General features: G+C 39.7%; 1 protein-coding gene across 1 annotated transcript in view; it reads left to right on the top strand.

Annotated features, from left to right (window-relative positions):
- Positions 1-12888, top strand: part of DNAI1 (dynein axonemal intermediate chain 1) — a gene marked incomplete at both ends in the record, with an annotated part of 138155 nt that overhangs the window by 12703 nt on the left and 112564 nt on the right. The window contains 7 exons of the mRNA XM_082301716.1: positions 620-709; positions 1620-1700; positions 3496-3622; positions 5005-5105; positions 5873-6037; positions 7760-7819; positions 9891-10025. Of these exons, the coding sequence (XP_082157842.1) occupies positions 620-709; positions 1620-1700; positions 3496-3622; positions 5005-5105; positions 5873-6037; positions 7760-7819; positions 9891-10025 (759 nt within the window). The remainder of the gene's footprint in view (positions 1-619; positions 710-1619; positions 1701-3495; positions 3623-5004; positions 5106-5872; positions 6038-7759; positions 7820-9890; positions 10026-12888) is intronic.

Here is a 12888-nt window from a genome sequence, read left to right as displayed (position 1 = left end):
TGAAATGCATTCCTGCAGTGATTCATTTTCTTTTTAATGACCTTTTATCATGACATCAACCCAATGCTAGCACAGGGAGAGCAGCAGTCTATTTTTGGGAGAATGGAGACATGCTGGCCTTTGCAAGAAATTGGTTAACATTCCTTCAGGAGCCACATCCCTGCAGCTTTGTATTTTGAACTAAATTCTAAGAGCAGCTTATAGAATAACACATCAGGAGTAATTGCAGGTTCTTGGCTTGTACCCTTGAGCAGTCCTTAAGTCCTATAACACCCTTGGGTATTATGTAGCAAGGGAAACAGAATTGCCAAGTTTTAAACTGAGATTGAAGTGGAATCGCTTGGGTTTTGTTATTGGAGTTAATCCAGTTTTGTGACAGGGCAGAAATTATCTTCAGACTGCAGCTCCTCCAACCCCCTGAACTCTTGCTGGCAAGTTTAGCCGTATGAAAATCTTCAGATTTTGGCCTGCCATTTGTGTTCTTCTGCTCTGCTCAAAGCAAAAATGGGTGGGGGAATGTTGTTTTTATCTCTTTGCTCTGTGCCTCAAAAAGTGCTTTGGCAAGGAGCAAAACAGTCACAGTCTTGTTGTACTGCTGAGCTTGTCATTCCTGTTCTAGGATGAAGATGACTCCCCTGAAATGGGAGACGACTGGTTGACAGCAAGGGCTGGAGTCAGATCCCCAGATCAACTGGAGCTGACTGAAGTTGTGAGTAAAGCAATGCCTGTCTTGTCGTGAGATATGTACAAAACTCTATAAGCAGAAGCCTACCCCTTGGTTTTGGGGGAAATTCTGCAAGAGTAAAACTTCAGTACTTGCTGAAGTACAGTGTCTGCAGTACCAACTGAAATGGCTTCAAAAGGAGAACATGGAGAGTGTGCTTTAAAATCCATTTCTGGTTTTGAAACGCTAACTGCCTGGAGGTGGTCCAAAAGGGAAAATACGGCTGGGGCTTCACTCAGTTAAGGAGGACCCAGAGCCAACCCTGAGCTTTACAGGTGCCTGTGTGCGATACACAGGACAGGGAAGTGTCCTACAATTTTATTGCGATTTCTTCCCAGATAGATTCAGTAGCATTGCTGTTGGTCACCTTTCCAACTGCAGTTGTTTCTCTCTGTTCACTGCCTTATAAAACTCTAACATTGTTCCCTGCCCTTCAACTATCTGTGAAAGGGAAGCTTTATGCACTTCCCCCAACTCAGGGAGTAAAAATAGTTAACAGCAGTACTTCTCTTTGTTCACAATGGTCAATCCTGAAAGCACTGCTACTGAGCTTATTGTTTATTTTTGTACAGTGTAAATTTTGAAGACACAAGTTGTCTGTCTCACCCTATAGAATGCAGCTAGCATTTTTCAAGTGCTACCATGTCTTAGATAAGAAATAACATTGAGAAACCCCACTGAAATACTGTGGTAAGAAGCAGGATGACTGTTCTGGATTCCACTATGAGCCAGGTTGGCCCCAGGCACTGTTCTTGTGGTGGCATCAGCTGCACATGAGGTATCTGCAACAAACTGAACATCATAGAACTGAGCATAAACACTGTGATTTTTGTTGCTGTACATTGTATTAGTAGTGAAGTTTTATTTACAATACTATTTTGTTTCCATTCCAAAGGAATTAAAAAAGGAAATTACACGTACCTTGACAGCTAAAAATCCCCATATTCCCCGGGATATCGTCAGATACAACTTTAAAGTAAGTGTGACATGACCCATAAAACCAGAACTTTTTGCAATTAACTGGTTTTGTGTTTTCCTTTGATTTATAACCAGGTAAATTTTCTTTCAATGTGGCTACATCTTGTTACGTATTTACTGCCAATGGTTCTTAAAGGGTTTTTGTAAAGGGTAAAAGTCTAGAAGCATGGATGTATTTATTTAGAAATAGGATATCACAATTACAGAACAAGATCTGTCAGTGAAGGTAATTAATGCAGCTAATCTCAGGTAGTAACTTTTCCCATTCTCTGGTGGTTAAAGCACAAAAGGCAAGGCTTTTCTCAGTCAGTAAGAGTTATGCCTCAGTATCCACACATGAAGATTGAATTATAGGAGAGCTCAGAAATGTGTTTTGTGAAATCACTGACCACCTTTATTCATGATGAATAGGAGTGAGTAACAGACAACCACAAAACATTCAAGAGTCACACCTTCAAATTTGTGTGTGCAGGGCACACACTTCATTACCCTGGAGCAGCCTTCTTCCCCTACCATATACAGCCAGCAACACAGGCAGTCACACGGGAAGGGGGGAGTGGTGCCTTTGCCTCCCACTCCTCCCTGGGAAGGATTACACACCCTGAAAGAAAGGGCATGGGGACAGCTCCTCCAACTCTGGCAGTGAATTATCCCCAACTTCAGGCGGGTGTCATGGTTTAATCCCAGCTGGCTACTAAGCCCCACACAGCCACTCACTGACTCTCCCATGGTGGGACAGGGGAGAGAATCAGAGGAGTTGAAGTGAGAAAACTCATGGGTTGAGATGAAGACAGTTAATAGGGAAGACAAAAGCTGTGCAAAGCAAAACAAGGAATTTGTTCCCCACTTCCGTGGGCAGGAAGTGTTCAGCAATCCCTAGGAAAGCAGGGCCCCATGTCGCTTAATGTTTACTTGGTAAGATACACCCCATCATTACAAACATCCCCCCCATTCTTCTTCTTCCCCCCAACATTCTTCTTCCCCCAGCTTTATATGCTAAGCATGGCTCCATTTGGTATGGAATATCCTTGTGGTTATATGGGTAAGGTAGTGGTGAAGTGGGATGGGGAGCAGAACTCTGTGCAAACGCTGCTCACCAATAACCAAAACATCCCTGTGTTATCAGCACAGTTTTCAGCACAAATCCAAAACACAGCCCACAGTAGCTACTGTGAAGAAAATGTTCCCTGTCAAAACCAATACCTAAGGGAAGAAAAAACCAGCCAAAATATTCCCAAGTCTGTCTCACCTCTGTTCTACTGTACTTGTTTGACCAACCATTACATGATTCCAGAGAAAGGAAATCAGTTTTGTGGAGTCAAGTAAGGTCCTTCTCTTCTACTTGGAGCTGAAGTTTTCCATATTTATGGTATATAGACAGGTGAGCAGTAATCCATATCTTCAAATTCTCCACACTGACTGAAGTGGGCTCAGTGCTATGCTGTGATTGATACAGTAAGCAATCATATATTTAAGAAGAAACTACTGAAGCATCTGTGTTCTGTAGTGGCTTCTGATTGCTTTTAGGTGCAGCTCTAAACTAAATTATACAGATTGAGTTGTTCCTTACTGTAAAGATGGTGAGGCACTGGAACAAGTTGATTCCCCAGTCCTGGCAGTGCTCAAAACCAAATTGAATGTGGCTTTGAGCAACCTGGTCTAGGAGAAGGTGTCCCTGCCCAGGGCAGGGAGGTTGAAACAAGATGTTCTTTAAGATCCCTTCCAGCCTAAACCATTCCATGATTCTGCAATTCTGTGATTCTGTGATTTTGTTGCATTTTCCCTTTTTGTAGGAGCGAGCATACAAGATAGTGGACGATATGGATCAAACAGCCATTCACTTCACTTTGAATGGAAACTTGGTACCCAAAGATTCCGACGAAGGCAGACGCCAGAGTATCAAGTCAAGCTCTGAAGCAGGTAGGTTTATTGTCTGAAATCACAATAATTTTCAGATAGGTGCTGGTTCTGCTTATTTAACATGATCGAATGATCATGCTGCATTACCATGGAATTAAACAGCTCCTACTTTGGCTTGCATCCTTGCTGGCAATCAAAATTAGAAAAAATAATCAGCCAGATGTTTGCTGCAGTCTAGAAAATGGTGTGTGTTTTTTGAGTCATTTGAATGCTAACACTGAAATTTTCAAAGTTATTTAGTGTCTTTTAAACATCTTTCACTACCATTAGTTGGACATACATGTCTGAATATTAGCCTGCTTTGAAAGTTTCAGACGCGGTTTAAAGTATTAAAGCAGAAATGTTTGGAATCTAGGTGATTGTTCAGGACACTATCACATGCTTGACTAGTTCTTAAATTCTGACCAAGACCTCTACTTTCAGACAATGTGAGATACAAAATCCTGAGCTACTTGGACCTTTGATCTGAGTTACTATCACCACTCTTAGTTGTTGAGACAAAAAGATACATTAATGAGAAACTGAAAGCTCTGTTGTTAGCGAAGAGTTCTAGGTTTGAATTTTCAGCAGGGAAGGATGTACTGGCTAGTGATTTTATTGTATTTCTGCTGTTTGTGAAGGGAGAATTTCTGTCATAATGAGTGTTCTTTCAAGGTGGTAACTGCCAGGCACAATGATAACACTAGATAAGCTCCTGAGAATAGTTCTTACTTCAGCTTCTAAGGGTCAATGTCTCCTTTATTTTACACTTAACAAACTGTGCATGATGATTTGAAGTAGGGAAAAGTGCTTAACAGGATCTTCAATGCCATGAAATCATGGATTTTTGGCAGTGTTTTTCATACATTCCAAAGCAATTAGTTTCAAGTGGCTTGATGCTATCATGGTTACAGTCAAGGCTGTGATTGGTATGTAGACATCCATCATTCTCTAACAAGACTAGTATATTAATTTTTATCCATATAAACAAGAACGACCATGTTATAACTTCTGTGTGCCTTGAAAACGTTCTTAGTAGTTGTACATAACTGCAGACAATTTTGGAGGATAGAAAGGTCTAGAGCTGAAGGGATACCCAGAAACAAAGTCACGCAGATCAGAAATGGGTTACAGAAGTTTGCTCTGAGTCAAAATATTTACTTTTTATTTCAGTTCATCCAGAAATACTGCAGATGCGTTCTAGAAATAACATTGTCACCTTTTGTGGCTTTGAGCAAACAATTGTTCTCCAAAGTGGGGATTTGTTACTGTGTTGTCTAATGAGACAGCATTAGGAAAGGATACATATGCATATCAATACTCCAGAAGACAGAGGATCTGCAGAATATTGGATAGGATGTCCTGTTATTCCAGACTCATTCCTTTATCCTTTCTGTCATCAGAAAAGACTCCTGTTGAGGAGGAAAATGCTCCTGTGGAGGCTTCTGCTGAGACAACTGTAAAGGCAGAGGTTAAAGATGAAGAACCCACAGGAGATGCTGAGGTAATTCTCTGTCCTTTTTATTTTTAGTATTAGCTTTTAAATTGCATTACTATAAAATGGATTTGCTTCTGTGATTGATTCTTTTGTGTCTGAGATGTCAGTGCTGTAGGTGAGAACCTGCAGGTTCTGCTGGACAGCTGGGGTCCTGCTGCCATTTTTCAGGTGCAGAAGCTGTGTAGAGGGATCATACCAGATCTATTTTTATCCAGATATTCTATCAAAATAGAGTGTAATTTGCTGGATTCTGGAATCTTCCTGAACAGTTTGTCCATTGGTGAAAAACAGAATGTGGAGGGGTGAAAGCAGCAGGCGTAACAGAATGAAATAAATAGTGGCCCATTTTAAAGGCAGCTGATAGGAAAGGAGTAGCCTGTGAGAAGTTTGTTCTTATCCACACAGTGTCATAACCCACACGGTGTCAGAGTTTCAGGTGAAACTTGTTGTCTGGCAAGGAAATGACAATGCAGGGTAATGGGTCTCTAACAGAGTCTTCTGGTCCCTGAGTCCCTTTTACCAAAGGCAGCTGTGCTGTATTTTCTCTCTCATGTCAGGTTTTGTTTTAAAGCAATTTCAGTTCCTGGGTTTCTATATTCCTGTTTAGATATCATTTCAGAATCTCCTTGATCTGAGTGCTGAAAGTGTCCTAATTTGGATCTTAAGTATTTGAATTTTCAATTACAGTCTCCTTCACTAGGCAGCAGTCTGAGAAGAAAAGAAAGGGACAACTGGTTCTCTCAGGGTGGAGTCACTGCTGTATTTTCTTGCAGGCTGCAGCAGAGGGAGAAGGAGAGGCAGAGGGGGCAGAAACAGCTGAAGAAGCTGAGGCAGCAGAGGCAGAAGAGCCTCCTCCCCCAAAAGCGCCAGAGAAGAAGCTTGCAAACCAGTTCAACTTCATTGAGAGAGGTACAACTACGTACCACAATCCTCTGCGGGTATGTTGCTGTTTGCTTCAGTGACTTGCAGGATCTTTCCTTTGGGAGGGCATGTAGATCATCTGTGTTTGTGTCATATCCTGTGATCTGTCCATACTATTAGGAAAAAAAGTATAGTGGTTGTACTATTGTAAAACATTTGGTGTGGTGAAAATGGTGAGAGAAAATTTCTTGTCTCATGAACTCTGGGACAGCCTACAAAAAGTTTTGATCCTTCTGTAAGTCCTTAAGCCTCTACTTGGATATAATATTTTTTCATGTCTATTTTGTCATCTGAAAAATACAGAGCAATGATTAGGGTAGTAGCTGAGGACTTGGAATGTGTGAAAGCAATTTCTGTTTGTCACTGGGTACTTTTATGGTCTTGTACTTCAGTTCTTATTAATGGATCAGAGATATACATGCCCATATATTAAAAGGACAAATGTGTTTGGGCTTTTATTGAGCATGGGTACTAGAGTAACAAACGTATGTAAGTGTGACAAATCTGTACTTCTTGTACATGGTACATCTCCCTCCCACTCTGTGTTCACTTTCCAATCCGTACAGACCTAAAACCTTTTGTTCCTTCCCTAATTTTTTTGCTGAACCTACAGCCATTCCCTGCGAGCATGTTTTCATGGGGCCTTCTGACTGAGCAATCCTGGTGGTGTTGGCTCCTGACTGAGTGCTGAAAAAGGAGTTTTCTACATCAGGGATACAAGTTTCAGAGAGAAAATTCTCTTGTTCTCCTTGCTGCAATCGGCATATAGATATCTTTCCCCAAGGAGCCTGTCTGTTTTCTTACAGCCATTACACCTAAAGTTAGATGCCTTTACATATGATGCACTTGGCGAGAGAGATGAGTTACTGTACTGCTGGAGACAGAAGATCTCCGGAGAGTTTGTCCTGCAGTGGGGTGCTTGCTATGAAGTTTGAGCTAAGATTCTGTATCATTCAAAAATCTGAGTGGAGGCCATGGAATTTCTTATTTCTTTGTTCCCAGATCTGCATAATCTCTTCTTCTCAATGTTTTTATTGGGAGAAGCCTGTGTGTCTCTGTATGATTCTGCCTTTTAAAGTAGAATATAGGCCTTAAATAGCTGCATAGTACTGCTATGTGCTGTACAGGATGTGCAGTTTCCACCTCTGAGATATCTTCGTTTCAGAGGTCAGTGAAATGCTATAGGCAGCTTCTTAAAAATGTTCTGACACAGCAGTTTTTTGAAAAAACATGATGTTCTTTTAAAGGAACGTTTCACATAAATATATTAATATATTCCAGAATGTTGATGTAAGGATGGTAAAAATATTATTTCAGTAGCATCAGATGAATTGTTTATAAGTTTCGTTCTGTTCAACTCTTTTGTTCTGACTGTTGTTTCCAACTGGCTTTTTAATATATAGGACAAAACTTTTCAAATTTGGTAGGATGTCATAACTGATACCGTAATTGGTACCAAAACATTTCAAATGGTAGAGGGGAAAAAAAACATTTTAACTTCTTCAAAATTAACTACTGAAGTATTTAAAGTATGTGGGAAAAAATCAGAAGGTCTTGTGAATATTCTTTTGGTCCACAAAAAAATCTTTCTGTAGTTCCATGATCATCAATAGTGTTGTGCAGTGTTCTAGGAGTCTTTTGGATATCAAGTTATTCATATGTGCAGACTGTTTCCACAACTGGGCTATGTCACTGCAGAGGGCTTCAACTCTGCTTCTTCATGCTTTTTCTTTTTTCAGGAAAAAGGATATCAAACTGACCCTGCACCTTATGAAACTTTCTCAGCCAATGTTAACCAGGTATATATATATATCTACATCTATCTCCTTTTTATCTTTAAAGTTGTTTTAGAATATATTTTGGAAATTGAGGTGTGAGAAAGTTAAAACTGGATTATTGTATTTGCATTCCTTGCAGTGGAATGAATTCCTTTATTGTGGCTTTGATCTCTGTTTTGAATCTGACAACAAACTAGTATGACCCTCTCTTCTGCCTTAATGGGTGAACTTGCTCATGGTTTGTATTTCTAAGGTTCAGTGTCTTGGTTTAGATTCTTTTCATTGGTTTATTTTTTGCCAGCCACCCTGACTTGTCTGCTTTAGAGAGTCTTAAGTGAATGAAAATGGGGGAAACACAGGGTGGGAATAGTTTTGGATTCAGCAAGAGGTGAGCTGCAGCTTGCAGGTACTGGTTCCTCTGGGGACATAGCTCTCTTTTGGAGTATTGTTAAGAATTTGGCATAAGCAGCACCTGGGTTTTTACTTTGTCTAAGTTTAGCTGTATGCAAAAGCAGGTTTCTAAAGCCCAAAGCTGAACAAAATGAGAGCTACAGCATAAGGACCATAGAAGACCTGTTGCAAGAGACTTAGCTCTGTTTTATGTAGTGGAAATGTGCCTATCTGTTCATGATGAAAAACTGTATAGCATTTGCTGCATCTCTTAAAAATGTAAAGAAATTTATTTTGGGTGAAATTTCACACATGGAATACGTTGCAGCTTTCAGTGGAAAGGGAACTCAGCCAGTTCTGTTGTTTAATTCTCAGATATTTGCAAAAATGTAATTGTGTTTGTCACAGATACAAACATTGTTTCAAAGTAGTGTATCAAACTGGTATTGAAACATTGTTTTGTTACCAATGAGCAGAGGAACACCCAAGAGACGTGTAAGGTAAGGGCTGCAACTTAAAAACGCTGTTGTAGGAAAGTGATAGGAAGGGGAGTGAAGGTATCTCTGTCAGGTTAAAAACTGTAATCCATTCTATTCCTAAACCTGAAATTACAGCGTAATTGGCCTGAGATCTTCCCTCTCTCCAGCTGGAGTTTTCTTCCATTTTTCTTCTGACAGTGAGATGTCCTGAGACTTGGAACAGAGGTCTTTCAGATAATTAGGCTGTGACTCAGATTTTGCATTAATGTTTGAAAGCCAAGAGGAAAAGTTCTCCATTGGTTTCTTTTTATATTGTTGACATTTCGGTGGGTCTAAAATAGTGTTTTTATATAAACTCTTTTTTTCCTCAACTCTTTTTTCCTTCATGTTCTTTCTTATGCTCCCAATTTCCTATTCCAAACTTTTCTGTTTTCTTCTCATACTTGTCTCATCTTCTTTGTCCTTTCCCTGATGTTTGGAACACCTTTCCATCTCATTTCTGCCTGCAAATTTACAACACAATACAGTTCTTGGTTTTTTCTAAAGAGTACTGCTACCTTTATTCCAATGTTCTAGTCTATATTCTGTGTTTGAATCGTGCTCCCTATCCTAAGATGATGTGTCAGATTACCTTTTGTTTTGTTCTGAAAGTAATATACCTGCTTCAGATGCAATACTAGGATTTCAATACTAATGAGTAATTCTTAAGAGAAATTACTTTTGGATCTACTCAAGTAAGACGTGTGTGGCATGTGGCATAGCAGAAGATGTAAAACTGCTCTCAGTTTCCATTTGATCATATGCTGCAGAGTTGGAGTCCAAGTTTGAATTGTGTTAAGCAACTACAATTTAATTTTCCAACACCACATGAGAAATGTCATACAGCAAATGTTTAATGCATGTTTCCTATTAAACACCGGCAAATGAGACAAACACAAAGTCCTGCAAAAATAAAGGTGGGGAGTCAAAGCAGCAAGTAAAGCGTTGGAGGAAAGAAATCATTAGTAATGCAGTAATTTGTTCTGAAAGTAAGACCTGCTCCATCATGTTTTAAAAATCCTGGACCTCAACTCATCACTTTTTGTGCAAGAAGGCAGATGTTCAGCTAATTCCAGCAGCAGTGGTACTGTTGTGATGACCATCATATTTTTGTGATGGTGTAGATGGCTGTTCTAAGGAATATGATCAGGTCCTGATAAATCCTGCCTCTGTCTGTCTCTCAGTGGTATATCTATGATGCCTATATGGAGGAACTTGAGAGAATGGAAAAGGCAAAAGAGAAAGAAAAAGCAAAACCTCAGGTGGTAAAGAAAGAAGATAAGAAAACAGGAAGAAAGTTATCCTATGTGGAGCCACAGGTATGTTTCATAATGCGGGGGAAAAGGCTGTTCAAAGTGGTGGTGGGTGCATCTGTAGAGCAAGTCAGGTGAAAGCAAATCATGCTGGCTGGGTAGTTTGTTGTCTTAGTGGGCAAGTAACAACTTTAGGAAATGCAAAAATTAGTTTTTGCTAGAAATTGTATTTCCAAAACAGGATTTCTGTTGTGCTGTATAAAACAGGATTTTGATTTTGCATAATGTTATTTTCAAACCTGATTTCCAAGTGAGATATATAGCTTTCAGGTTTTGTGCATTGTGTTTGTGTTGCATTTTTGATTATTCTGTGAGGGATAAAAGAACTAAATACGTAGAAACACCCTGTGATTTTTCAACGAATTTTAAGTGATGATGCTTTTACATACAATGTTCCAATCTGAAAGGCAATGAAATTTAGGATTATTTCAAAATATAGCACTGTAGTAAAACACTTTTCACTATTTTTTGATTTTCATTTTTAATGATTTTATAGAATTACAATTTATACGTTTTCTAATTATAGATATATAAGTGGCATGCTTCTCAGAGTATGAGGTGTCCTAACACCTGCCATGCCTGGAGCTGATGCTGTGACCTTGCTGTGAGGGTGATACTGACTCCCAATTCTCTGTCAGGAATAGCCTGGGAGTGCCTTGTGGGAATTACATGGTTCATTCCACCAAAGGGAAACTATCCCCATCTTAAAAATATCATCCCACTTCAAGCATGGAGTGTACAATATAGAGGATGATATGGCAACCCTGAAAGATTTTCTTCTTGTTCCAAAATATTTTGAATGGGTTCAGGAAGTTTCTATTACGGTTTAAGTGGCTGGTTCTTTCTTCCCCAGTCTAAGGTAAACCATTTGGAAGGCAAACTGAAATCATTTCTGTAATGGCTGGAGCACGATATACTGAGAAATATAATACAGAATCACGGAAATCAGTTCATAATTTGCTCCTAGAATAGGTGTAGACTTATCAACATAAGTAATACATATTTTTATATATATAGAGAGAGATATGTATATATGTGTGTGTGTGTAATAAGACTCCTGAAACTGGCTTTAGCTCTTTCATGCCATATGGCCAATACAACAGCAGAGGATTTGGCTGGTTTAGCCGTGAAGCAGCACTCTGCCAGTATAAACCTTACAGTATAAACAGACCAGGAACATGTTCTGACAGGCTTCTTCCTGTGAATTGTGCCATGGAAATTCACAGTCCTTTTGAAAACCAGTAAACCTTTCACCTGAGTATGTTTCAGAGAATTAAGCCTGAAGTCAACATCACAATTACAGGCTTAAAGGGTGGACTGCTAAAAACTGATAATGAAAACACAGTAAATATTCTACCAATGAAACCATATTGTAAAACACCTGCTGCCCACTCCACTGACAACAGTGGGAAGTTGAAATCCAGTCACTCATATCTGTCCCTTTGGTGTTTTTCTTTTCACACGTAACACTTTCTAGGGGGCTTGAAGGGAAGCCAAAAAGTCGATGCAGTGGATAAGTGAAAAGAAAAGCTTCTTTATGCAGAGCTGGTGTCCCAAATTGAGGTGCTCTGTGAGGCTGGTCAACCAACCTGAAGTGTATGAAAAACCTGATGAATTCTTCACACATTGGCTGGAAAAATGCCACCTGAAGTACTCCAAGGCTCAAATCAGACTTAAAACAGTCATCATGTCTGTTCAGATGTAGGAAATTAAAGGTTGATGGCATCAGAATCTATATTTCTGGCCTCAAGTCAGCAAATGGAGAAGTGCATTTTGTGGGGCTTTTAACTCACAGGTTACATATGTTACACCATGCCAATTGAAACAGAGCTTTTCCAGCTGAACACTTTTTGAGGACAAACTATGCTTGGTCATTGCTGAAGAGAACTGTGAACATCAAGCAGGAGACATGGCTGATCTGGATCAAGGTGCAATGTCTAGAAGCCACAATTAATTTCCACCATTGTTCTGGTCAGGCTAGGTATTAGCAAGAAAAACTGTGACAGCTACTGAGCTAGCACCAGATTCAACCCAAAGGAAAGGAGAAAATTAATGGCTACTACCACAAGTGGATCTCTGATGGAATCTGTTGCTATGGTAGGAGGCCATTAAAGAGAAGATCTAAGAACTAGAGGCACAGCTGAAGATGATGGTAGGAGTTAGATGAGGATCTGAAAATGTAATGAATGAAAAGAGAAAAAACAGTGCTGCAACTGAATAAGAAGTCAAAAGAACACATAGCTTGGAGAGAAGGGATATGATACATGAAGAAATATGGTCAAAAGCAGAGAAGAAAAGAGAGGAGGAGAGGGGAGGGGAGCCTTGACAGCTAAGCAGAAGCTTCTCACTAGGTGAAAAGAAGTAAAATGAAGCTATGCATTGCACTGAAGAATTTGATGAAGCAAGGAAGATGTGGTTTAGCAAAGCAGAAGATAGAGGCAGCCAACAGGAAAGGAAGGGAGGTAACCAAGGGTTTCAGCAGAAGGAAGGGTGAGAATTTTATAAAGAAGATGCATGACTGAATAAAAGTTGGAATATTAGGAAGTATTTGACTGGATACTGTGATGAGGAACTCGTAGAAATCTCTCCACGTGCCTCTCACTCAAATGAATCTAGAGAGGAAAGGGTGTGCTACATCCAATAGCAGTGATGCAATATTCGGAACTTTTCCTCAGTTCTTAGTCAAGGCAGTATGCAGACCATGGATAACACAGAATACCAAAGTGGAATGATATGATATTTTCTGAGCTGAAAATATCTGGAAGCAGAGATAACTAGGCAGAAGTGTTGTATCTGCCTGTCCTGCTCTTTCTGTTCATGTACCATCTGTTTATGGCTCTGATTATAGGGAGGATACTCAGTGATCTTA

This window comes from Coloeus monedula (assembly GCF_965178545.1).
Source record: "Coloeus monedula genome assembly, chromosome: Z".
NCBI classification, from domain to species: Eukaryota; Metazoa; Chordata; class Aves; order Passeriformes; family Corvidae; genus Coloeus; species Coloeus monedula.
The sequence above is the reverse complement of the archived record's forward strand: the minus strand, read 5'-3'. Positions and strand labels throughout refer to the sequence as shown.